Below are 25941 nucleotides of genomic sequence, written 5' to 3'. Positions count from 1 at the left end.
TGACAAACCCCTTTAGTCATAACAACATTATATCCTGAGATAAATAGTGGAAAGTAAAATACATTTTTAAAAATTTGCACAGAAAGTGCTTTGCCATTGGCCCATGTAAAGACTTTCACAAATTAAGATCAATGTTTTCAAGGCAGTATTTCAAAATTAAATTGGAACTGTTCAACAGTTGTGCTTTCCCAAAGTGCTAACTGGATTCGAAGTAAGGAAAAACCAGGTATTTACAGGTCAGTGAGTCTAATACTAGCGATAGGGAAATTGTTGGAAAAAAAGTTTGCGGGACAGAATTAATCTCCATTCGGAGAGACAAGGATTAATCAAGGATAGTCAGCATGACTTTGTCAGGGGGAGATCATCCAGTAAATTTGATTGAATCTTCAGATGAAGTGTGTAGATGAGGGCAGTGCAGTTGATGCCGTCTACTGGACTTCAGTAAGACTTTTGCTAATGTCCTGCATGGGAGACTGGTCAAAAAGGTAAGAATCCGTGGGATCCAACAAAGTCTGGCAAACTGGATCCAAAATTAGTGGCAGGAAGCATAGGGTGATGGTTGAAGGTTGTTTCTGTGACTAGAAGCCTGGTGTCCAGTGGTGTACCACAGGAATGAGTGCTGGATCCCTTGCTGTTTGTAGTGTACATTAATGAGCTAGATGGGAACGTGGGGGCTATAATCAGTAAGTTCACAGATGTCACGAAAATTGGTAGTGTGGTAAATAACAAAGAGAAAAGCCTTACTTTACAGGACGATATGGATGGGCTGGTTAGATGAGCAGAACAGTGGCAAATAGAACTTAGCCCTGAAAAGTATGAGGTGATGCATCTTGGGAGGATTAACAAGGCAAGGGAATACACAGCGAACAGTAGGACGCTGGTAAGAAAGGAGGACCAGAGGGATCCTGTGGCGCATGTCCAAAGATAGAAGGACAGGTAGATAAGGTGGTTAAGAAGGCACATAGGAAACCTGCCTTTATTAGCTGAAGCATAAAATATAAGAGCAGGGAGATTATGTTGGATTTTCACAGTAACTTCAATGCAATGTTAATGCAAGCCTAATTATGACACTAATAAACTTAAACTTAGTTATATAAAATATTGTTAGGTCACAGGTGGTGCAGTTCTGGTCTCCACACTAAAGGAAGGATGTGATTGCTCTAGAGAGGGCACAAAGGAGCTTCACCAGGATATTGCTGGGTTGAAGCGTTTTAGTTATGGCTAAACTGGGTATAGGGTACAGGAAAAAGTCTGACAACACCAGGTTTTAGTCCAAACGATTTATTTGATAATAGATTATTATCAAATAAATCGTTTGGACTAAAACCTGGTGTTGTCAGACTTTTTACTGTGTTTACGCCAGTCCAACGCCGGCATACCCACATTATAGGGTACAGGAGCAGGAGACTTAGAGGGGACTTGAGGAAAAGACTTGTGGATCAAGAACTGGCTTGCCTGCAGAAGGCAGAGTGGTTGTGGATGGGTCTTTTTCTGAATGGAGGTCAGTCACCAGTGGAGTGCCCCAGGGATCTGTTCTAGGACCCTTGCTGTTTGTCATTTTCATAAATGATCTGGATGAGGAAGTGGAAGGATGGGTAAGTAAGTTCGCTGATGACACGAAGGTCGGTGGTGTTGTGGATGGTCTGGAAGGACGGCAAAAGTTGCAGCAGGACATAAATAGGATGCAGGACTGGGCGGAGAAGTGGCAGATGGACTTCAACGCGGATAAATGCGTAGTCGTCCATTTTGGCAGAACCAACGGGATGAACGAGTACACTATCAAGGGCAGGAGTCTTGGTAGTGTTGAGGAGCAGAAGGATCTTGGGGTCCGGGTCCACAGGACTCTTAAATCGGCCTCGCAGGTGGAAGAGGTGGTCAAGAAGGCGTATGGTGTACTGGCCTTCATAAATCGAGGGATTGAGTTTAGGAGTCGGGAGGTAATGCTGCAACTTTATAAGACCCTTGTCAGGCCTCATTTGGAGTACTGTGCGCAGTTCTGGTCGCCTCACTATAGGAAAGACGTAGAAGCTATTGAAAGGGTACAGAGGAGATTTACAAGGATGTTGCCTGGACTGGGAGGCATGCCTTATGAAGTTAGGTTGAGGGAGCTGGGTCTCTTTTCCCTGGAGAGACGTAGGTTGAGAGGTGACCTGATAGAGGTTTATAAAACGTTGAGAGGAATGGATAGGGTGGATTCTCAGAGGCTATTTCCCCGGGTTGAAATGGTCGCTACGAGAGGACACAGGTTTAAGGTGCGGGGAGGAAAGTACAGAAGTGATGTTAGGGGTAAGTTTTTCACTCAGAGGGTGGTGAGTGAATGGAATCGGCTGCCGTCAGTGGTGGTGGAGGCGAACTCGCTGGGGTCTTTTAAAAGACTTCTGGATGAGTATATGGGGTTTTATGGGATTGGGGGTTATAGATGGGTGTTGATGTGTTCGGCGCAACTCGTGGGCCGAAGGGCCTGTTTGTGCTGTAGTGTTCTATGTTCTAAAAGATTTTTCATCCAGAGGGCGGTAGGAATCTATAACTCACTGCCTGAGAGGATGAATCATAGAAACCCTACAGTACAGAAAGAGGCTCTTCGGCCCATCGAGTCTGCACTGACCACAATCCCACCCAGACCCTACCCCCAATCCGTACATATTTTACCCACTAATCCTCTCTAACCTATGCATCTATGGTCAATTTAACATGGCCAATCAACCTAACCTGCACATCTTTGGACTGTGGGAGGAAACCCACGCAGACACAAGGAGAATGTGCAAACTCCACACCGACAGTGACCCAAGCCGGGAATCGAACCCAGGTCCTTGGAGCTGTGAAGCAGCAGTGCTAACCACTGTGCTACCGTGCTGCACACAGGATGGTGGTGGCAGGAATCCTCACAATATTTTAGAAGAATTTAGATGAACATTTGAAATGCCATGGCATACAAGGCTACAGACCAGTGCTGGAAAATAAGATTAAAATAGATAGGTGTTTGATGGCTGGCTTGGACACTAGGAACCAAAGGGCCCCTTTCTGTGCTGTCAAATTCCAGGGGTGGAATTTTCCAGCTGCGTTCATCCCAAGGTCGGAAAATCCCACGCAAGGTCAACGGACTTTTGCTTTGTCCGTGTTCCACCCACTACGATTCCTGCGGCTGGTGGGATGATCAAATTCCGCCCTATGACTCTAGATTGTTAACTATTTGGACTATTTTTGGATTATTCAACCAATTTAGCACAGCAGAAGGCCACATGGCCTATGATGCCTGTGAAGGCTATTGAAGGAGCTAGTTGTCTCAAAGCCCTGCTTTTTTCCTGTGGCAGGGCTTTCCCTATAGCCCTGCAAATTCCCCCTTCACATATTTAACCAGTTCGCTTTTGAAAGTTTCTATTGCATCTGCATCCATTTTCTTATCACATCACTGAGGACCATCATCTCTGATACCATTCGCATAAATCTCTGTAGTCATGCCAGCCTTCCTAAATTGTGAAGCCCAGAATTGGACTCATTATCCCTGCTGATTTATAAAGATTTAGCATATTTCCTTTCTTTCCTATGTACCTTTATGTATAAAGTAAAGAACCAGTAAGCTTTTATTTGTTTTAAAAACAGCCTCATCAATTCCCCTGAACCTTCAAAGTCTTGTGGATGTAAACATCTGAATCTCTTTGTTCCTGTACCTCCATTAACATTACACCTCACAATTATATTGCCTCTGCCTAACTTTCCTTTCAAACCAAAATGTTTGCATTAACTAACCATTTTATACGCTACCTTACCATTCACAAAGTTTTGACACAAAAATTGATCTAATTGTGTTCTCAACAAAAACACAGTGGCACAGTGGTTAGCACTGCTGCCTCACAGCGCAGGGATCAGGGTTCGATTCCGGCCTTGGGTGATTGGCTGTGCAGAGTTTGCATGTTCTCCCCATGTCCTCCGGGTGCTCCGGTTTCTTCCCACACTCCAAAGATTTGCAGGTTAGGTGAATTGGCCATGTTAAATTGCCCCTTTGTCTCCCAAACTGTGTAGATTAGGAGAATTGGTCGTGGCAAATGCACTGGGTTATGGAGATCAAGGGGGTGGGGGATGGACCTGGGTACCCTGCTCTTTTGGAGCTTCACTGCAGACATGATGGGCCGAACAGCCTCCTTCTATATTGTAGGGATTTTCTGAAGGGAGACCAGCTCTGATATTTAACTAGTTAACCTTGTGCCGTGAAGTCTCAAGTCAACTTGGGCATTAATCGCAAGAATCATAGAAAATAGAATCTCTACAGTGTAGAAGGAACACATTCAGCCCATCAAGTCAGGATGTTGTTGTCAGCAGAGTATCTAACTGGTGTGGTGTATCTGTGTGAACAAGGCAAGCAACCATGTACTTACCTAAACAATTAGATTGGGAACTGATTAATGAGCAGTGTTGTCTAATGCATGAACTGTCAGAATAGTGAAGTCAATAGCAAATCAAGTACAGAGACTGAAATAAGGAGAGGGCAAGAATGTTTTTGGATCAAGGAAGGGGGAGAGATGAAATACAAAGTAGAAGTTAAAAAATTTAAATCTTCAATATTAGTTCACAGCTGAAGGGATAAAATTTGACATTTGTTAAAGTTCATTTTCAGTACCAACGAAGTTACTTGTCAGTGACTAATAATGATCAAACCATAACATTTTGTAGTCAGTTTCGTCACTATCCACAAAGTTAGTATTGAAGCTACGTGGGTGGTACGGTGGCAGAGTAGTTAGCGCTGCTGCCTCACAGCGCCAGGACTCGGGTTCAATTCCCAGCTTGGTCCCTGTCTGTGCGGAGTTTGCATGTTCTCCCCGTGTCTGCATGGGTTTCCTCCGGGTGCTCCAGTTTCCTCCTACATGCTGGTTAGGTGCATTCGCCATGCTAAATTTCCCCTCAGTGTACCCGAACAAATGCCAGAGTGTGGCGGTTTCATTGCAGTGTTAATGTAAGCCTACTTGTGACACAAATAAATAATGCTTAATACATTTGAATGGGGAGCCAGATGGCAAAGCTCTCCTTTCGTGCAGGTTATGGAGAGGCATTGCACACAGTAACTTCAAGATTTTTAATTCTACTGCTAAATGCACGTGTGCTCATCGGCAGTTGCTATCCAATTAGTACATGAATAATAATAGTTAACCCAACCAGCAAAGGAGGATCCAAAAGTATCCCCATCCTTAACGCTGGGAGAGCCCAATGTGTGTCGGAGCAAAAGGTAAGGCTAAAGCATTTGTAACCATCTTCAGCCAGAACTACTGAGCGGATCATCCATGTTGGCCTCCTCTTCAAGTCCCTTTTAGGTGCCAGTCTTCAAACAATTCAATTCACTCCACGTAACAGCAAGAAATGGCTGATGGCTATGAATACAGCAAAGACTTTTGGCCTTGAAAAGATCACAGCTGTACTACTGAAGACTTGTGTTCCAGTGCTAGTTGTGCCCTTAGCCAAGCTGTTTCAGTGCAGCTACAACACTGGCAATGTGAAAAATTATCCAGGAATGTCGCGCCCACAAAAGGCAGAACAAATCCAACTGGGCCAAATACTGCCCAGTCTAGTTTTGATCATCAACAAAGTGATTGAAAGTATCTTCACAGACCTGTCAAGTGGCACTTACTTAGCAACAAGCTGTTCACCAATTCTCCATTTGTGTTTTGTCAGGGCCAATTCAGTCTTTCTCCAAACATGACCAAAGAGCAAAGTTCAAGAGATGAGAGTTATTGCCCTGGACATTAAGACAACACTTGCCTGAGTGTGACATCAAGGAGTCCTAGCAAAACGGAATTCATTAGGAATCGGGGGAAAACTCTCCACTGGTTGGAGTCATTCTCAACACAAAGGAAGATGGGTGTGATGGTTAGAGGTCAATTATAATGCCCCAGAACGTCAATGTTGGAATTTCTCAGGGTAGTGTCTTAAACCCAACCATCTTCAGCTGCTTCATCAACAAGTTCTCTTCCATCATTACCGGGGATATTTGCTGATAATGGCAAAAATATTCAGTGCCATTTGCAACTCCTCAGATACTGAAACACTCTATGCTTGCATGCAGCAAAGGCTGGATAACATTCAGGGTTGGACTTATAAAAGGCAAGTAACATTAGGCCCACTGGCAATGACTACCTCTAACAAGAGAGACTATAACCATCTTCCCTTGATAGTCAATGACATTATAATCACTGACTCCTCCACCTCCTCAACATCCTGGGGTTGCCATTGACTAGAAATTTAACTAGACCAGCTGTCTAGGTTATGTCAGTGGCTGGGAATTCTGCAATGAGTAACTCACGTCCTCATATCCAAAAGCCAAGTAACTGCATTGCAGTGTTAATGTAAGCCTAGTGATTAATAAATAACCTCTTAAAATTTTTAGAAGGCACAAGTCAGGAATGATGGAATACTCTCCACTCGACTGAATAAACGCAGCTCCAAAAACGCTGAAGAAACTCAACACCACTCAGGACAAAGCAACCCACTTGATCAACATCCCATTCACCACCTTAAACAGTCACTCCCTCCGTCACTTCCACACAGTGCCAGTAGTATCCACCATCTACAAGATGCACAACAGCAACTCACCAAGGCGCCTTTGATGGTTCCTTCCAGAGCCAAACACTACCACCTAGAAGGACAAGGGTAGCAGATGCATGGGAGCAGAGCCCACTGCAAGTTTCCTTCCAAACCACACAACATCCTGGAAATATATCACCATTCCTTCACTGCTGCTGGATCAAAGTGACGGAACTCTTTCCCTAACAGCTTCGCGGATGTACCTACACCAGATGAGCTGCAGTGGTTCAAGGTGGTGGCTCATCACTACCTCCTCAAGAGTAATTCAGGGCGAGCAACAAATGCTGGCCTCGTCAGGGATGCTCACATCCCAAACCTGAATAAAAATAATTAGCCTCATCATCATTCCCACAGCTAAGCCTGGGCCCTCACGTCTAAAATCAACTGCCTAGAAATCCTGAACAGCTAAAGTTGCTCTATGCAACTAACTGAATGACTAAACAACAAATGATTGTGTTATTTTCTCATTGCTGTTAGTGGGACCTCTGGGGGAGGGGGGAGCTAGGAATCCCATCTCCATTTGACAGGATGTAAACTTTGATGTAGTATGTACAGAAATTCAAAAGCTATTTCCTGATTGTACCAAAAGTTACAGCACTCAAATATGCAAGAGGAAATCCGGCAGCACTCCGTTCAGGAATACTTACGTGAGTCCAATTTACTCACGCTTTGATAGACCTTGGGTAATTCATTGCATACAGTGATATACATCAGGCACCACTCCCTCTGGTTTGGTAGATGTCTAAATTTGCTCTGATGTATTCTGGTATGGGGCAGTGATTATCACTGTTGCCTCACAGTGCCAGTGACCTGGGTTCAATTCCCGGCTTTGGGTCACTGTGCAGACTCGGCACAGACATTCTCTGTGTCCACGTGCGGATGCTCTGCTTTCCTCCCACAGTCCGAGAAAACGTACTGGTTAGATGCATTGGCCATGCTAAATTCTCCCTCAGTGTACTTGAAAAGCGCTGGAATGTGGCGACTAGGGGATTTTCACAGTAATATCATTGCAGTGTTAACGTAAACCTGTTTGTGACACTAATAGATAAACTTTAAATCCAGGGACCCTGCAGCCAGAGCACTGTGCTGACAGGATAGTCTTTTGATGGAGGGGGAATGCAGGGAACTCAGCAAAGTGTAAAGACAGGATTTTCATCTGCCTTGGCAACACATTGTTAAAAGATGTACCCTTGAATGTCTTGAGGGGGAAAATGTCTATTCTTATTCACAGGATTCCTTTCTGGTGTCTAAGGAAACTATCAGAGCAGCAACATTAGTGCTACTGCAATGAAAGTTGCAGTGAATAAAGGCCCGGTGCAAATCTTCAGAGTAATCGTGTGTAATGCAGAGAGACAGTATAAAACAAAGGCTACAATTCTAAAAGTGAAGACAAGCACAGGGACCTGGGTGTAAATGTGCATTGAAGGAATTGAAAACAAAGAAGATAGTCATCAACTTCAGGAAGCGTAGTGGAGGATATGGCCCTGTCCACATCAATGGTGACAAAGTAGATATGGCTGAGAGATTTTAGGTGTCAAAGATCACTAACAATTTGTCCTAGTTCCCCATGCCAAAAGCATAGTTAAGAAAGTCCACCAACGCCTCTGCTTTCTCGGAAGACTAAGGAAATTTGGCATGTCCACTATGATTCCCCCCAACTTTTACAGATGCACCACAGAAAGCATCCTTTCCGGTTGTATCACAGCCAGTTGTGGCTCCCACTCCGCCCAAAATTGCAAGAAACTACGAATGGTTGTGAACGAAGCCCAATCCATCACACAAACCAGCCTTCCACCCATTGACACTTCCTGCTGCCTTGGAAAAGCTGTCAGTGTAATTAAGGACCCCATGCACCCCGCACATACTCCTTCCACCTTCTTCTGTCGGGAATAAGATACAAAAGTTTGAGGACACGTACCAATTGACTCAAGAGCAGCTCTTTTCCCTGCTGTCATTAGACTTATGAATGGAGCTACCTCGCATTAAGTTGATCTTTCTCTACACCCTAGTTATGACTGTAACACTACATTCTGCACCCCCTCCTTGCCTTCTCTATGAACAGTATGCTTCGCCTGTATAGTACGTCACGGTAGCACATTGATTAGCACTGCTGCTTCACAGCTCCAGGGACCCGGCTTGGGTCACTGTCTGTGTGGAGTTTGCACATTCTTGTTGTGCCTGCGTGGGTTTCCTCCAGGTGCTCTGGTTTCCTCCCACGGTCCAAAGCTGTGCAGGTTAGGTTGACTGGCCATGCTAAAATTACCCTTTAAATGTCCTGAGATGTGTAGGTTAGAGGGATTAGCAGGTAAATATGTAGGGGGTAGTGCCAAGGTGGGATTGTGATTGGTGCAGACTCAGTGGGCCAAATGGCCTCTTTCTGCACTGTAGGGTTTCTGTGGTACGTAAGAAACAATACTTTTCACTGAATAGTAATACATGTGACAATAATAAATCAAATTAAAGGCAGCGGCTGGAAAGAGCGAGAGTGTGGTTAATAAAGCATCCTGGGCTTTACCAACAGGGGCACACTGTACAAAAGCAAGCAATTGAGGATAAAGTTGTACAAAACACTGGAGGTAGAACACTCCAATCTCACCCATGGCCATCCCGCTGCAAGTCAGAACGGAGAATTGGGCGTTCCAGCCTAAACCCCATTCACTTTCAGCATCACTGGAGAATCCCAGCCGGGGTGGGGGGAGAAAGCATTCCTGAACAGACAGCGTGAACCGGGGGTGAGATTCTCCTCAGCCTCCGCGGGGCTACTGTGTCCAGTTTTGGGCCCCACACTTTAGAAAGGATGCAGCTGCATTAGAAAGGGTGCAGTAAAGATGTACAAGAATGTTTCTGAAACAAGGAACTCCAGTTCCATAGGAAGATTGGAGAAGTTGGGATTGTTTTCCTTGGAGGGGAGAAGGTTGAGAAGAAATCTGGTAGAGGTATTCAAAATCATGAGGGGGGTTAGATGGAGTAGGGAGGGAGAAAGAGTTTCCACTGGCGAAAGTAAGCAGGGGGCACAGATTTAGGATAATTGGAAAAGAAGCAATTAGTGACAGGAGGAACATTTTATTCATTTAGCGAATAGCTAGGGTCTGGAACACACTGCCTGTGATTGTGGAAGAGGGAGGGAGAATTGAGGCTTTCAAATGGGAATTGGATCATTATCGGTAAAGGAAGATTTTGCAGGGTTACGGGGAAAGGTAGCGGAATGGTTAGTAGGTTCATTTCTTTTTCACAGAGCCAGCACTGAAATGCCAACCAAATGGCCTCTGTTGTAATGCTGTAACCATTGTATGATTCTAGAAGCCTAATTTGATTTCCACAGAGCAACCTGGAAGTCCAGTGGGGAAAAAAATTCTAACTATCAAATCTGCATAAGAACTGGAGTAAATCCTGCTTTTTTTTTACAGCGAGAGTTTCCAAATGAATCTCCCACACTCTGCCCACCACAGAATGCATTAGCGTGAATCCCAGGAAAATTCTCTGGAGGGGGCCTATTCCCGCTGGAGAGGTCGGCAGCATAGTGCCGAGTGGGCCACTGTACACGGGCTGATCTGTCAGTGCCGGGATCGGTACATGCGCAGTAATCGGCCTCCTGATCACTGGCCTCCCTGCCTCTGCTCATGATCCCTATGCAGAGTAGGGGCAGGATCCTGCCACAATCCCACCCCCCCCACCAATCTCCCCCCGAGGCCCCATCATCCATTAGGCCCTGCCACCCTTAGGCCCCGTCCCTTAGTGGGCCAAAGATTTCAGTCCTGGGGCTGCTAATGGAATTCAAATTGAATGTATATAAGGATTACCATAATTTATTCAGCTCTGCACCAGAAGTTGGTGCAAAGATGGCAGCGCTGGAAATCCAACTGCCGGAGACTTGTGGAGGCTGTGATGCCCAGCGGGAAGCCTGCGAAATGGCCTCTGCTTGAATCCCCCGGCCTGCTGTGCTACCAAAGCAGTGCAGCAGGATGGGAAAATCCCACCCCAGATCTTGGTCAATGGTTAGTCATCTGTATTGTGGACCAGCTGTGATAAGCATCAGGTGGGGTTTTACTTTCCTATTTATTACTGTGATCGCTTTGATGGCTTCTGGAGATGGCACCTATCACAAGCACAAATGAAGGGGTTTCAGCAGGGGAAGAACCAGCGTGGAGATTCAAGCCTCGATCCGGCCCTGGCAATGGGAACTTATGGTTTGTTGGACTCCGCTGGTTAATTTGGTGCGTTGAGCACAGCAGGGATGGGAGACTCAAGTGGAGGCCATTTCGCGGGCTCCCCAATGGGTGTCACAGCCATTGCGAGCCCCTGGCAGTCAGAGCTCTGGCACCGTCAACTCCGTGCCGATTTCTGGTACGGAGCTGAATAAATTATGGTAATCCTCATTTACATACAATTAGAATCCCATTAGCAGGGACTGAAATTTCCAGGCTGGCTGGAGTCTGTCTCCCCACCCGGCTAGACAGGTTTCACTCCAGCGGGGTTTACTATAGCTCCCCGTTAACATGGAGCTGGCGGCCCTGCTGGAGTGCACGGGGGGACCATCAAGGCCACCCCCACACACCACCCCCTCCCCAGATGGTCAGGAGGGTACTCTCCCAAGCATGGTACAGCTTCTTCTTACACAATTTGAGAGTGGTATTTAGAGCGAGGCACAAAAGTTAAAAACCACTTTGCTAATCTGAGTGTCCTGAGAAGTGGTATGAAAAGTTGCCCCAGTTTATCGCCCTCTTTTTAGTATTTGGCAGAGAAGCTTCCGAGTGCCCCGATAACACAATCATTTAGCCTTTCTCTGGTCAATATCAGTTTCAGTATTTTCTGGTGGCCTCACTAAAAAAAAATGAAGTGAAACAGGGAAATACGATGGTATGAAAATGAAAGCTATTTCTACGATATTGTACAATGAATCCTCTGACCCTCCTTCAAAAACTGTTCCAACGTTTACTTTGGAGCTCGGATATTTAGGGTGGGATTTCATGGCCTCGCTCGGCCGAGACCTGAAAGTCCCGCCCGAGGTCAATAGAGATTTCCGCTGTCGGACCCTCACCCGCTCTGATTCCATGGAGGGCGAGGTGGTAGAGTTCCAGCTTAAGTGTCTGTGGTGTTTGCACATTCTCTCCATATCTGCACGGGTTTCCTCCCACTCTTCAAAAGATGTATGGGTTAGGCAGATTGGCCATGCTAAATTGCCCGTTAGTGTCCAAAGATGTGTAGGTTAGGGAGATTAGAAGAGTGAGGCAGACTCGATGGGCCAAGTGGCCTTTTGTAGGCAATCTACGATTATCAAATTCAATCTTAAAAATGTGGCGTCTACCAAATCAGATGAAATGGAATTGTTTCAGAGATATGAACCTGCGATAATTTAATCCCTATTTCCATTTATAGATCTGCTTTGTTTTATTTAACTCGTAATCATCAACAATTCAAGAAAACCATTTTTGAGATGTTTAGGTAACAGCCTGGTTCATCTCAGGCAATAAATCTCCAGCTTTACTGCTGCAGAGCACCACCTAGTGGAGGTGAATATATTAACACCATTCTGTATTTCACTACAACTTTGGAAACATGCCATATGTTAAAATGATGGTCACTCTGACTTAAAACAAGTGTTTTTAACTAAAGAAACAAACCAGATGTGCTTGAATAGAATATTTATCAATGAATAACTGTAGTTTAAATTGGACGTGCAAGTCTATTGTTAAACTACAACTCAATCAGTCCGGTAAAATTAAATCTACTTTTCATTTAGACTTTTAATTCAAGGTTGTCTAATTCAAATTATTAGATAGTTTGTGTGTGATAGGACAGCAGTTTTAATTTGCTACTTTATTTATATTGCTTCTTTTCTTATCCCCACACAGCTACTGTGGGAGATTCCCACAGGCCTGTCTTTGGCCCACTTTTCTCTCTTCTATAGAGCTATTCTGGATGCTATCAGCTGCAAATATTGAATCATAGAATCCCTGCAATGTAGAAGGAGGCCATTTGGCCCATTGACCTTGCACTGACAACAATCCCATCCAGGCCCTATCCTCACACGTTTACCTTATTAACCATCCTGACACGAAAGGGCAAAATTTAGCATGGCCAAGTCACACAACATGCTCATGTTTGGAGTGTGGGAGGAAATCAGAGCACCTGGAGGTAACCCACGCAGGCACAAGTTTGGTGGAAGGGGTATTTAGTCAGGTGGATGGGTGGTGACTTCACCATCATCCTGCCTCCACCTCTGTTAGGCCTGTGGCAGCAAGGCCTACACTGGTGTGTTTATTTGCAGGTTCCCTAAGTCTCTCTTGTCGAAAGCCACTTAGTGCCTGATCAAGGGACCTGGTGAGGGGTTGACGGTTGGAATGCTGAAAGCCAGCCCCAAACCCTTGCTGTGGCACCTCATTGTCATCTGGTCCTGTGACACCTCCCCAGACCCATGGTCCCCTTCCTACCATCTTTCACCCTGTACTAGGATCCATAGAATCACTACAGTGCAGATGGAGGCCATTTGGACCACCTTGTCTGCACCAACCACAATCCCACCCATTCCTACAACCCCACACATTTATCCTGCTAACTCCCCTGACACTAACGGGCAATTTAGCATAGCCAATCAACCTAACCCACACATGTTTGGACTGTGGGAGGAAACTGGAGCACCTGGAAGAAAACCATGCAGATATAGGTAGAACGTGCAAACTCCACACAGACAGTGGCCCGAGGCCAGAATTGAACCCAGGTTCCCAGCGCAATGAGGCAACAGTGCTAACCACTGTGCCTTCTGCCTTAACCCAAGGCCTCAGTGGGTGCAGTGCCAGCATTTGTGTACAATACACGATGGGCCTATTTTAAAAGAGGTGATACAGGAAATCCCTTTTGCCTCCACATTGTCTTTGTCCTCAACCATGGAGTCTCTTAACCTTTAACAACCCAACTCCCTCTCCAGCTATTGTCTCAATATAAATTGTGTACGACTAAAATATCCAATTAATCCTGAGCCGCCCAGCTCATTCTCCTTTGTCATGAAGACTGTCTGGTTCCAACCCATTTTCTTCAATCATCTTCCACTGAACCTCCAGACTCAGCTCTTCAATGCCTAGCTGCCATCCAACATCCCTTCTGTAAAACCAAAAGTTTGTCATCCATACTCAATCTGGCAATAAATGCCACTCAAGCCCATCAGGCTAGTCCTTGGCCACATTGTTCCCTAATACTCCAGCACCTCAAATTTAAAATTCTCCATGTTGTACTTAAATTGCTCCTTCCCAAACTCCTTGAGCCTTACAATCTCGCTTTTCCTCTGCCCATTGTCCATCTCCCTACCCACCCCCACTTTACTCCACCATTGGTAGCTGAATCTTGCTGTCATTTCCAGCTGCCCCATTACTAGCTTTTATTGCTCAAGTTATTTAATGCTGAATCTAATCTATAACAGGCAAAGTTGATGGAGCTTTGGTGCCAGCATGACTATTTTCCTAAATTGAGGGCCTGGTCTTATTAAACTACTACTAACCGTTCCCAACTTAACCACAGAATCCCTACAGTGCAGAAGGAGGCCATTTGGCCCTTTGAGTCTACACGGACTCTCCGAAAAAACACCTTACCCAGGACCCCCGCCCCCCCTCCAATCCCCATAATCCCGCACATGCTCCATGGTTAGTCCACCTAACCCACACATCTTTGGACAATAAGGGTAATTTAGCATGGCCAATTCACCTAACCTGCGCATCTTAGGAGTGTGGGAGGAAACCCACGCACACACGGGGAGAAAACTCCAGATGAACATTCACCCAAGACCAGAATCAAATCTGGGTCCCTGCTGCTGCGAGACAGCAATGCTAACCATTGTGCCACCATGCTGCCCCAGGACTTTCCAGGATTCTCCTGGCGTCTCCAGGAATTAAAGATTAAATCCCCAGGATACTGCTGCTAAAAGATCATAGAAAATCTACAGAAAGAGGCCATTTGGCCCATCGAGTCTGTCCCAACCACAATCCCACCCAGGCCCTGCCCCCATATCCCTACATATTTACCCACTAATCTATGCATCTCAGGACACTAAGGGCAATTTTTAGCATGGCCAGTCAATCTAACCAGCACATCTTTAGACTGTGGGAGGAAACCGGAGCACTCGGAGGAAACCCTCGCAGACATAAGGGCAGTGTGCAAACTCCACACAGGCAGTGACCCAAGCCAGGAATTGAATGCAAGTCTCTGGAGCAGCAGTGCTAACCACTGTGCTACTGTGCCACCCCTACCATCGGCACATTAAAGATGATGTTTTGTGTAAAATAAATTACAGCTCAAGTTAAATCTCAAACTAGCTCCAATCTTTTTACATTCAAACCCTTCACAAGATTAATTTTAGATTGTACCTCACTTCCTGGTCACCAGTAATCAGATGCACGAGCAAGTTTAGCATCATCATTGTACGCTCGCTTTGACCTTCAGGTAAACTTTTCTGTTTGAACATCAGTTAATTTCCTTCATGTAATGGACCTACTTGTTTCGATACGAGAGATCTGGCCTGTACCATTCTGCCCATGTCCTCAATAATTAGCAACCTGTTAAATAGTAACATACTGCAATTTCGTAAGTGATAATAGTTATCTTTACAAATGAAATAAAGTGTGAAGTTCACTGTTTCCCTCTCTGTGGACCTTGACTCAATGGCAGCTCTTTAACCTCTGAGTCACCAGGTTGTACACGGAAGACTGACTCCAGAGACCTGTGCACACAATCTCCACTTGCTGCAGGAGACATTAAATAAATAGCCTGCTGGATATTAAAACAATTCCAGGACTATGGATTCCTCCTGTTTTTATCATCACTATTTGTCTCTCAACAAACACATTTATCTCATTACCACTTATGGGGATCGACTGCTATTATTTCCCCCACATCATCAGAGTGACCACACTTTAAAAGTTATTTTCTTTAGGATGTCTTGCAGATTTGCAAGGTACTACAGAAATACGAATGTTATCTGCCTAAAGTTTTAAAGTTTATTTATTAGTCACAAGTAAAGCTTACATTAACACTGCAATGAAGTTACTATGAAATTCCCCTAGTCGCCACACTTGGGTGCCTGTTCGGGTCAATGCACCTAACCAGCGTGTCTTTCAGATTGTGGGAGGAAACCGGAGCACCCGGAGGAAACCCAGACACGGGGAGAATGTGCAAACTCCACACAGACAGTGACCCAAGCTGGGAATCAAACCCTTGCGCTGTGAGGCAGCAGTGCTAATCACTGTGCCACTAGAGCTTATTGCATATTTATTGATTTCACTGAAGGTTATTAAAAGATCAATGTCATCCACACTAGTCAAACCAGTTACCTTCATTTCTTCTTTAAAATCTGTGCAGGGAGGATTCAGCGACTGTAAACATATATTACTGTTATGAGTCACAGTTACGGAGATGCCGGCGTTGGACTGGGGTAAACACAGTAAGAAGTCTCTCAACACCAGGTTAAAGTCCAACAGGTTTATTTGGTAGTAAACACTACTAGCTTTTGGAGCGCTGCTCCTTCTTCAGGTGAGCAGGGAGAACTCCCCACTCGGAGCGCTGCTCCTCCGTCAGGTGACAGGGAGAACTTCCCACTCGGAGCGCTGCTCCTCCGTCAGGTGACAGGGAGAACTTCCCACTCGGAGCGCTGCTCCTCCGTCAGGTGACAGGGAGAACTCCCCACTCGGAGCGCTGCTCCTCCGTCAGGTGACAGGGAGAACTCCCCACTCGGAGCGCTGCTCCTCCGTCAGGTGACAGGGAGAACTCCCCACTCGGAGCGCTGCTCCTCCGTCAAGTGACGGGGAGAACTCCCCACTCGGAGCGCTGCTCCTTCTTCAGGTGACGGGGAGAACTTCCCACTCGGAGCGCTGCTCCTCCGTCAGGCGAGCAGGGAGAACTCCCCATTCACCTGACGAAGGAGCAGCACTCCAAAAGCTAGTAGCATTTACCACCAAATAAACCTATTGGACTTTAACCTGGTGTTGTGAGACTTCTTCATGAGTCACAGATACAGTGATTCAAATGCTTATCCCTTTCTGAATGCACCGAAAGTATGTAGTGTCGGAGTATACTGAAAGAAGTATTGAGAGTTTCTTTGGATAGACAAACATATAATGTATAAATGAACTTACCTTTCGATTTTGGTCAATTCCCAGTGTAGAAAGGAGTTTTTGACGGGCATGTGATACATTCCAGCTGGATCTTAAGTACACTTTGTTTAAATCTTGAAGGATTTCCCATGCACTAGAAAATTCAGGACTGAAACAGAACAACAAAACTAAGCAATACCCAGAGTCATAAACAGCAGATAGTTAAACAGCACAGTGGGCAGAGCATTCGTTCAAACAGATCTCCTCAATTTAATTTGCTGGACAAATATTAGTAGAATGCATGGTCACGTTAGGTGTGGAATTCCAACCCAATGAAGGAACAGTATTCTATATCTAAAAACAGGTCGAAAGATTGGTGCTTAAACATTTGGATTACTGTCCTCTCCTGATGTGTAAGATTATCCCCTAACTAACAGCCAAGAAAACTCACTTACAAAGCAGTGTTGACTCCAGTTAATAGGGAATTGGATTCTAGTGAAAAAAACCTTGACCCCTTTGTTTTCATTTCATTTTTAAGTGTTCTCTACCTTTTTTTAAAGTTGTTTTTATTTTTCTTTCCCCTAACTTTTCCCCCACTATTTTAACCCCCCTTTTCTTCTTGCGCACATGCACGCGCACAATTCACACTTTTTATTCCCGTACAGACTGCCATTAGCAGCCTTTCCCCTTGTTTCTGTGGCTATGACTCATCTTTCACTCCCTCATGCTGCAATATAAATATTTCACACTTTCCATGCCTTTTAGCTTTGGCAAATGGTCACCTGGACCCGAAACCCCAGCTCTTTTCATTCCTTGCGGATGCTGCCGACCTGCTGAGCTTTTCCAACATTTTCGTTTTTGGTTTCGGATTCCAGCATCTACAGCAATTTGTTTTTGGAAAAAAACCCTCTCGGAACATAAATTCTCCCCAGCTCCTTGAGTATCAGCCTGCTCTCTGTCTTTTCTTTCTGGGTGTTTATGCCCATTTGGTACGTCTTTTTGTCTGTGTCAGCCCTGTCCCCTTCTGTTTCTCTGCAGCTCCTACTCTTGTTTCGCAACGCCAAGAGTAAATCTTCACGTCGCCCAATGCCTGGTGGATTTGAACTGTGCCATTCTTGGTGGGTTTGCGGGCTGAACTATAAGCTGTCTCCTTTTGTGGGTTAAATGGTGTCAGGATTTGTTTGCTGGATGTAGTAACCTGCTGCTGTAAAAACAAAACCCCTCCGAAGGTTATTAAGCGTGAGTCAGAAATAAACGCAAGATCTACACTCAACATTGCAAAACAAGAGCCGGAGCTGCTGAAGCAGCAGAAACAGACTCAGAGACAGGGAGACATATAAAAAGGATCAGAGGGGACACTATGAGAGAAAGGATTGTGAGCAGAGAAAGAACAGCCTCTATTCTAGGTGCTGGAGGGAACTTGGTGTTCTAAGAGTTTTTGTGAGAATCTAAGTCACCATTGATTGAAATCAGTGCTGCTTTTTAAATGAGTTTTCTTGGCCGTCCATCGGGAGAGATTCTCTCACATTCCTGCCTGATGGGAATTCAAATGTTTGAGCACCAACCTGAAACCTATTTTTGGATGTGTAACACCATTCCTTCAGCAACACTAGGTCAAAGTTCTGGAAAATTATATAACACACAGTGGAAGGATCACCACTGTCACTGCACTAATTCTAATAGATGGCCCACCATCACCAGCTCAGGGACAGATAACAAACAGGATCCTGCCAGCACTGCACCAACAAAAGATTTAAAATAAATTAGAACAAAATTGTCTCTGCATATTTTCCACAAAATAATTTACACACGGTTAGAGTTTTGTATCAGAAGGGGTCAGCCTTGGAACAGAGCTAGCTGCATTTGTCAATTTATATTTGTTGAACTAGATTAATAAATAGTTGATCAGATGCTTTATGGTAAAATGTATTGTTATAGATTAGCTTAATGTGCATTTCAGCCCTAGGGTAGTTTTTCACTTAATTTCTTCTCATTTCTGCAATTGGACGACATGCCTTCCAGACAGACAGTACGGCACAGTATTTAACAGTAATGTAACTCAGTAACAGCCTGCCCTAGAATAGTAGATTCATAATGAAAATAGCTGTGATTTCTGTCACCACTGTGCAGAGTGGCTCTCACGTTTTACCCTGTTACATCATGACAAGTAACACAGCAGTGGCCAAGGGGCTGGAGGTGAGAGGGAGGACAGTGGAGTGGGGAGAAGGAGGAGAGGGATGAGGTGGAGGACTGCAAGGGGGAATAAGCAGGAGGAGAGTGGGAGTGAGTAGGAGGAGGGGAATATAAGTGAGGAGGCAGAGAGTGAGGGTGAGAAGGAGGAGGGGAGTGCAGGTGAGGAAGCAGAGAGGGCATAGGTGAGTAGGGGTGAAGAGGAGGAGGGGAATGAAAACATTTATGACAATCGATGATAGTTTCATGGTTGCAATGACTGAGATGAGCTTTCAATTCTAGACTTTTTTTGCCAATGGATTTTATGGACCTAAACATGAAAACTTGCAGACAATAGTCTGGACACTTCCAGACCTACACTTTAATTCAATGTCTACTATTGACAAGAACTGTATCTCGACTGGAGAATTCCTGAAGATTAAACACCAGTTCTTTAATTATCTGTTGATAATAATCTCCAAGCAAATGATTGATCCTTTGCTGACGCTTTGTAATGAGCCAGCAACAGTTAATTAAAAGTGTTTCAGTTTAACAATCTAAACTAGCAGCTTTGCGTAGATTCCATTCTCATCAAATTGACAGATGGCAGCTTGGATTCCAGCTATGACACAACCTCAGTATTGCTCATTACCTGCCTGGTTTAGTACCGGCCACTCACTTGCCTTCAGCTTGGGAGAAAGAAACTGTACAATTTTCAGAATCTGTTTTATTCTGCTGGGATATTTGATGTGATTTGACTTGATTTATTATTGTCACATGTATTAACATACTGAAAAGTGTTGTTTCTTGTGCACTAAACAGACAAAAAATACTGTTTATAGAGAAGGAAAGGAGAGTGTGCAGAATGTAGCGTTAGTCATAGCTAGGGTGTAGAGAAAGATCAACTTAATGCAAGGTAAGTCCATTCAAAAGTCTGATAGCAGCAGGGAAGGAGCTATTCTTGAGTTGGCTGGTACGTGACCCAGACTTTTGTATCTTTTTCCTGAAGGAAGAAGGTGGAAGAGAGAATGTCCGGGGTGTGTGGGGTCCTTAATTATGTTGGATGTTTTGCCGAGGCAGCGGGAAGAGCAGAGTGTGTGACTGAGGTAACTGCAGAGGAGCAACAGATCATAGAACACTCCAGCACTGGAGGAGGATTGGCCCATCAAGTTTCCCATTCAGTTGATTAAGCTTCTAAGAGGCTTGTTTGAATGGCATTTTACCCTCATAAGTTAGTATTGCTACCTCTTACTTTGTTGTATTTGTCTTTGTAGTCACTTGATTAGTCTCATTGAGAACCCAAAACGTGTCAAAATTGTCCAGCTGGCCAAGAAAGATGCTAAAGCATGCTGGATTGTATACTCAAATCTGCAGTGTGGTTTTGGCTCACAGACCATAAAATACTGCAGAGAAGTCTACTTAATAAGAATAGAGCCCATGGTGTTGGGGGTAGTATATTAGCATAAATAGAAAATAGGTAACTAATAGAGGACAGAGTTGGGATAAAAAGGGGTATTTTCAGGATGGCAACCTGTAGTTAGTGGACTGCCACAGGGATCCGAGCTGGGGGCCACAGTTATTTATAAGATATATTAATGACTTGGACGAGGCAAGTGCATATACTATTGTGTATGGCACAAAAATAAGCGCGAAGGCAACTGGTAAGGATGACACTGAACATCCACAGAAGGATTTGGAGGTTAGGTGAGGGGCAAAAACTTGATAGTTGGAATATAAAATTTTGGAAAATGCAAGTTATGAACTTTGGTATGAAGAATAAAAATGCTAAATGTTATTTAAATAGCGAAAGACTGCAAAAAGCTGCAGCACAGAGGGATTTAGAGGTCCTCGTGCATAAATCACAAAAAATTGGTTTGCAAGTTCAGCAGGTAATAGGGAAGGCGAATGGAACAGTGGCCCGGGACAGTGGAAGTCTTGCTAAAACTACATGAGGGACTAGTTAGACCACACCTGGAATACTGTCTGATATAAATTACTCTGACGAGGTCCACCAGGTGGACCTGTTGGGCCTTTTGGCTAAGATCAAGTGTAGTATCGACATGCTGTGCTTGTTGAAGTCATTAGGTTATATTTCAGCTTCTTTTGAAGCAATTTTTTAAAGCAGCATCTCGGCCTTTTGGCTAAGATGCAAATAAGATCAAGCCTTGGAGGAGGAGCTACACCTCCTCCAATCAGCTTGGATCATGTAGATCAAGCCCAAGACAGGAGGTGAGAGCCCTGTCTTGTCAGCTTGGATCGGGAATGTCCCAACTTGTTGGGACTCTGAATTGGCTTTAATTAGACTTGATTGGATTGGGATAAAGTAAACAAAAAAAAACACCTGGAATACTGTAACAGTTTTGCTCCCCTTATCTAAAGATAGATATACTGGCAGTGGAGGCATTTCAGAGAAGTTGCACTAGATTGGTTTTGGGTATGGAGGGATTTTCCTATGAAGAGAAGTCGAGAAGATTGAGCCTCTTCTCATTGGAATTTAATAGATTGTGACATACAGGATTTTCAATGGGCTTAACAGGGTAGATGCTGAAAGGTTGTTTCCCTTAGTGGGAGAGTTTAGGACCCAAAGGCATAATCTAAGAGTATTTAAGGCAGAGATGAGGAAAAAATTTTTCTCTAAAGAGGGTAGTGAAATTCTTTACTGCAGGAGACTATAGAGGCTGTGTTAAGTTTATTCAATGTTGAGACAGACATGTAATCAGTAAGGGAATGAAAGTTTATGGGGATAAGGCAGTAAAGTGGATATGAGGTTTATCACATCAGATCAGTCACAATCTCATTAGATGGTGGGGCAAACTTGGTGGGCCAAATGGCCTACTTCTGTTCCTGCATTTTATGGTCTTGTAGATCCAGTAGTGAGTATACTGCTAACACTAAGCCAAGCTGATACACAATGAGACTACAAAACCTATGGTTCAAAGCTACTCTAACAGAACTTATTTACTATAATGTTCAATTACCTGGTTAATGTCTTTGCTTTATTTGCATCGCTTTCGTCTCCATATATCTTGAGAAATTTCTCTAGTGTTGGAATGTCTTCAAAGGAATGTTTCGTATATTGAGATGGAAAGGAATCCTGAAAAACCTTTTCCAAGAGATTCCTTGTATCAGCCTAAAGGAATTAAGATATTTCAGATGCAAAATCTTTTGATGCTTCACTTTTTCCAAGATCACAAGATAATTACTGATAAGAAAGCCCATTTTATTTTTGTGCACCATGTGACTTAGCTGGTAGCATGCTAGCCTCCAAGTCACAAAGTTCTGGACTCAAGCCCCATTCCAGTCCTTCAGCATAAAAGTCTGGGCTGACACTCCAGTGTAGTACTGAGGGAGTGCTGCATTGTCAGAAGTGCTGTCTTTTGGATGAGACTTTGAACCCAAGCCAGTTCAGGCGAATGGAAAAGATCCCCTTGACACTATTCAGAAGAGGAGCAGAGAGTTGTCCTGGCCAACATTTATTCCTCAATCAACATCACAAATAACAGATTAACTGGCCAGTATCACATTGCTGTTTGTGGGACTTTGCTATGTGCGATTGCCTTGCATCAGATCACCTCACAGACAGTTTCTTTGCAGGTTAAAAAGAAAATCATGCTTCAAAAGTCCTCTCTTACAACTTGGACATTAGAGATTAAGCAGCAGCCAAATGGTTCTTCTCTGCATTGCCTCCATCACTTGATTCTCTATTCTGTGCCCAAGCAACCAGCACTGGTGTGTTGAGGTGTGCCCTGGTCAAAGCACTACACAGTTTGATCATGACAGCGGAAGGACCCAGAGAGGGGATGGAGAGGTAGAGCCAGGCTTCGTCAGTACCCAAATCAAACCTCTATATGTCGTGACTACCCTCGTCTGGTTCCATTCATACCTATCCAGTGGCAAACAGGAAAGCATCTCCAACTTCACCTCCAGCACCATTACTGTTGGAATTCCTCCAGAATCTATTCCGGATCCGCGTGCTTATCCTTGGATAGGTGTGCCAACTTCCAAATGCACACTGCTGCTCAGCTCTCCCTTCCCATCATCTTTCCTAACCCCTCTGACTGGCATTGTGCTGTGAGGCAGCTTACCCGATATTCAGTCCACAATGAGCCACATTATCTTTCAGCTGAGCACGGGGAAAACTTGTCTCCTGTTGCTGTCAGACTGAACTAAATTTTTCTTAACCTCAGAATCCTAGTTATCTTTAGTCCTCTATTCAGCCTCATGGCTTTTCCAGACTCTGTCTATTCAACCTCCTACTGAGCTTCAGGTCCCATTTCAGACACTGCCTTCATTCCTCTCTCAGCCAATTTGCTGCTGAAGTCATCACCCGCATTTCTGTCACATCCAGACTCAACTCAAATTTTCCCTTGAATAACCTCCTATCTTCCACTCTCTTTAAACATCAACTCTTCTGAAACCATGCTGCTCAGATTTTGCCTCTCATCAAAATGTTGCTTGGTGTAATCCCGGCCTTCACTGAACCATAGTTCCCAGTCCTCTGAACTCTTCCAGTTGAAAAATTCTCGCTTGCCTTTCTGCTTCCCGCTTCTCCTTTCAGTCCCTCCTGAAAACACGTTTCTTTCACCCAGGTTTTAGTCAGCTCTCCTAAAAGTGACATGCCTTGAATCATTATTTCCATGTTCATGGTGTTATATGCAAGCAAAGATTTGCATTTATTGTAGCATAGTAAAATGTCCCACATCACTTCATAGAATCCTACAATGCATGAGGAGGCCATTCGGCCCACTGAGTCTGCACTGACAACAATCCCATCCAGGTCTTATCCTCAAAAGCCCACATATTTACCCTGCTAATCTCCCTGACACTAGGGTCAACTTAGCATGGCCAATCAACTTAACACCCATATCTCTGGGCTGTGGGAGGAAACTGGAGCACCCAGAGGAAACCCACACAGATATGGGGAGAATGTGCAAACTCCACACAGACACAGTGACTCAAGCCGGGAATTGAACCCGGGTCCCTGGAGTGGTGAGAAAGCAGTGCTAACCACTGTGCCACCTAACAGCATTAGCAAATCAAGTTTGACATCAAAAATACAACTTGCTGGGTTTGTCATATTTTGAGATTTGTGTCCCTGTTTCCATTAAAAGGATCTGGATTTGATGAATGTGTGGATTTTAAATTGAAGGGAGATGTAAAGGGAAAGAGACTCACTGGACCAATTCCTGTGAGAAGGGATTGTCTCAGGAGGAGGGACTGAGTAAACAAGGTGTTTATTCTCTAGATTTTAGAAGCTGATTTCATTGAAACATATGAAACTGATAAGGGGCCTGTGAGGGTAGATGCCAGGAGAACGTTCCCCCTGGCTGGGGATGCTAGAACAAGGGTTCATAGTCTCAGAATAAGGACTTGGCCATTTAGGCTGAGGGGAGGAGAAATATTTTCACACAAAGGTTGAGGGTTTTTGGAGATCCCTATTGCTGACTGTGGATGCTCAGCCATTTCAGTATATTCAAGCCGGAGATTGATACAGTCTTGAATACTTGGGAAACCAAGGGAAATAAGTATAACGTGAGCAGGTGCAGCTGAGGGAAAAGGACAGGCGTAATATTATTGAAGAGGACATGCTCAAGGAACTAAATGGCCAAATGTCCAAGATTTGTATTTCCTCACAGATGATTGATAAGTTATTAAACCAGGCATTGAAACTGTTACCAAGCACAAATGAGGCATTGAAACCATTATCTAATCACAGATGCTTTTAACAAGAAAACTCTTACAAAGAGCCACCACAAGCAAGATGAGCTGAATGGCCTCCTTCTGTAGTAAAATCATAGAATCTCTACAGTGCAAAAGGAGTTAATTTGGCCCATCGAGTCTGCACCACCAACAATCCCACCTAGGCCCTATCTCCATAACCCCATCTGTTTACCCCTCTAACCTATGCATCCTGGGACACTAAGGGGCAATTTATCATGGCCAATGATCTAACCTGCACATCTTTACACAATTTAAATTTCTTATTCATTAGCAAAGTGGTGGAATAAGTCATTAAGAATGATATCAAGTGGCACTTAGCAATATCCAGGGTTAGTTTTGTAAGGACCACACTGCACTACAGCATTGATCCAAAACTCCACATAAGATTTCCAAAGGTGATGTGAGTGACTGCCCTATACATTAAGGCAGAATTCAATAGGAGTGTCACCCCAACCTCAGTGTAACTGAAGTCAGTGGAGATCTAGGGGAAAATGTTCCAGTAGCTGAAGTCATATTTGGCACAAAATGTGATGAGTGTGGTTGCTAATCATTACCCCGGACAATTTCTTCAGTAAGAAGTCTCACAACACCAGGTTAAAGTCCAACAGGTTTATTTGGCAACACAAGATTTCGGCGTCTCAGGCTCCTTCGTCAGGTCAGTCACCCAATGAAGGAGCCTGAGATTCCGAAAGCTAGTGCTACCAAATAAACCTGTTGGACTTTAACTTGGTGTTGTGAAACTTCTTACTGTGTTTACCCCAGTCCAACACCAGCATCTCCACATCAATTTCTTCAGGCCAATCTCTCTTCCACTGCTTCATCAATTACCCCCTTTCAGCAGAAGGTCAGAAATTTACTAATGATCTTTCAGTACTCTGCTTGCAACTCATCCCTGTGTGCAGCAAGATCTGGGCATTATCCAGATTTGGGGTATTTAGTGGCATGTGAGATCTGTGCCACATAAGTGCTAGGCAATGACCATCCCCATCATCTACAGGGCACATGTTAGGAGTCTGATGGAATGTATTCTGTTGGTCTGATAGTATTGCAGCTGGACCCAATCTACAACAAAGCTCTCAGCTTCACTGACACTCCATTCACAAGCTTAAACATCCTCCCTCCTTCACCCTTAGACTGTGGCTGCAGTACACTTCCTACAGTTGCATAAATGTCACTGCCCTTTATTATCACTGGGTCCAAATCCTGGAAATCTACCCTAACAGGATTGTTCGAATAACTTCATGAGTCCAAAAGATGTGCAGGTTAGGTGGCTTGGCCATGCTAAGTGCATGGGATTAGGGGATAGTTAAAAAAGTTTAAGCTTACTTATCAGTCACAAGTAGGCTTACATTCACGTTGCAATGAAGCTACCGTGAAAATTCCCTCATCGCCACTCTCTGGCGCC

At 44.4% G+C, this 25941-nt stretch overlaps 1 protein-coding gene across 1 annotated transcript in view; it reads right to left on the bottom strand.

Annotated features, from left to right (window-relative positions):
• The window catches only part of LOC145352578 (uncharacterized), a 52472-nt gene that overhangs the window by 8443 nt on the left and 18088 nt on the right, over positions 1-25941 (bottom strand). Inside the window, exons 3-4 of the mRNA XM_080202630.1 lie at positions 21794-21945; positions 16689-16815 (exon numbers count right to left, since the gene is read on the bottom strand). Of these exons, the coding sequence (XP_080058756.1) occupies positions 16689-16815; positions 21794-21945 (279 nt within the window). The remainder of the gene's footprint in view (positions 1-16688; positions 16816-21793; positions 21946-25941) is intronic.

The sequence above is a fragment of the Carcharhinus amblyrhynchos genome, chromosome 14 (assembly GCF_965287045.1).
Source record: "Carcharhinus amblyrhynchos chromosome 14, sCarAmb.v2.hapA, whole genome shotgun sequence".
Lineage (NCBI taxonomy): Eukaryota > Metazoa > Chordata > Chondrichthyes > Carcharhiniformes > Carcharhinidae > Carcharhinus > Carcharhinus amblyrhynchos.
Note: the sequence above shows the minus strand (reverse complement) of the source record. Positions and strands in the feature narration are given on the sequence as shown.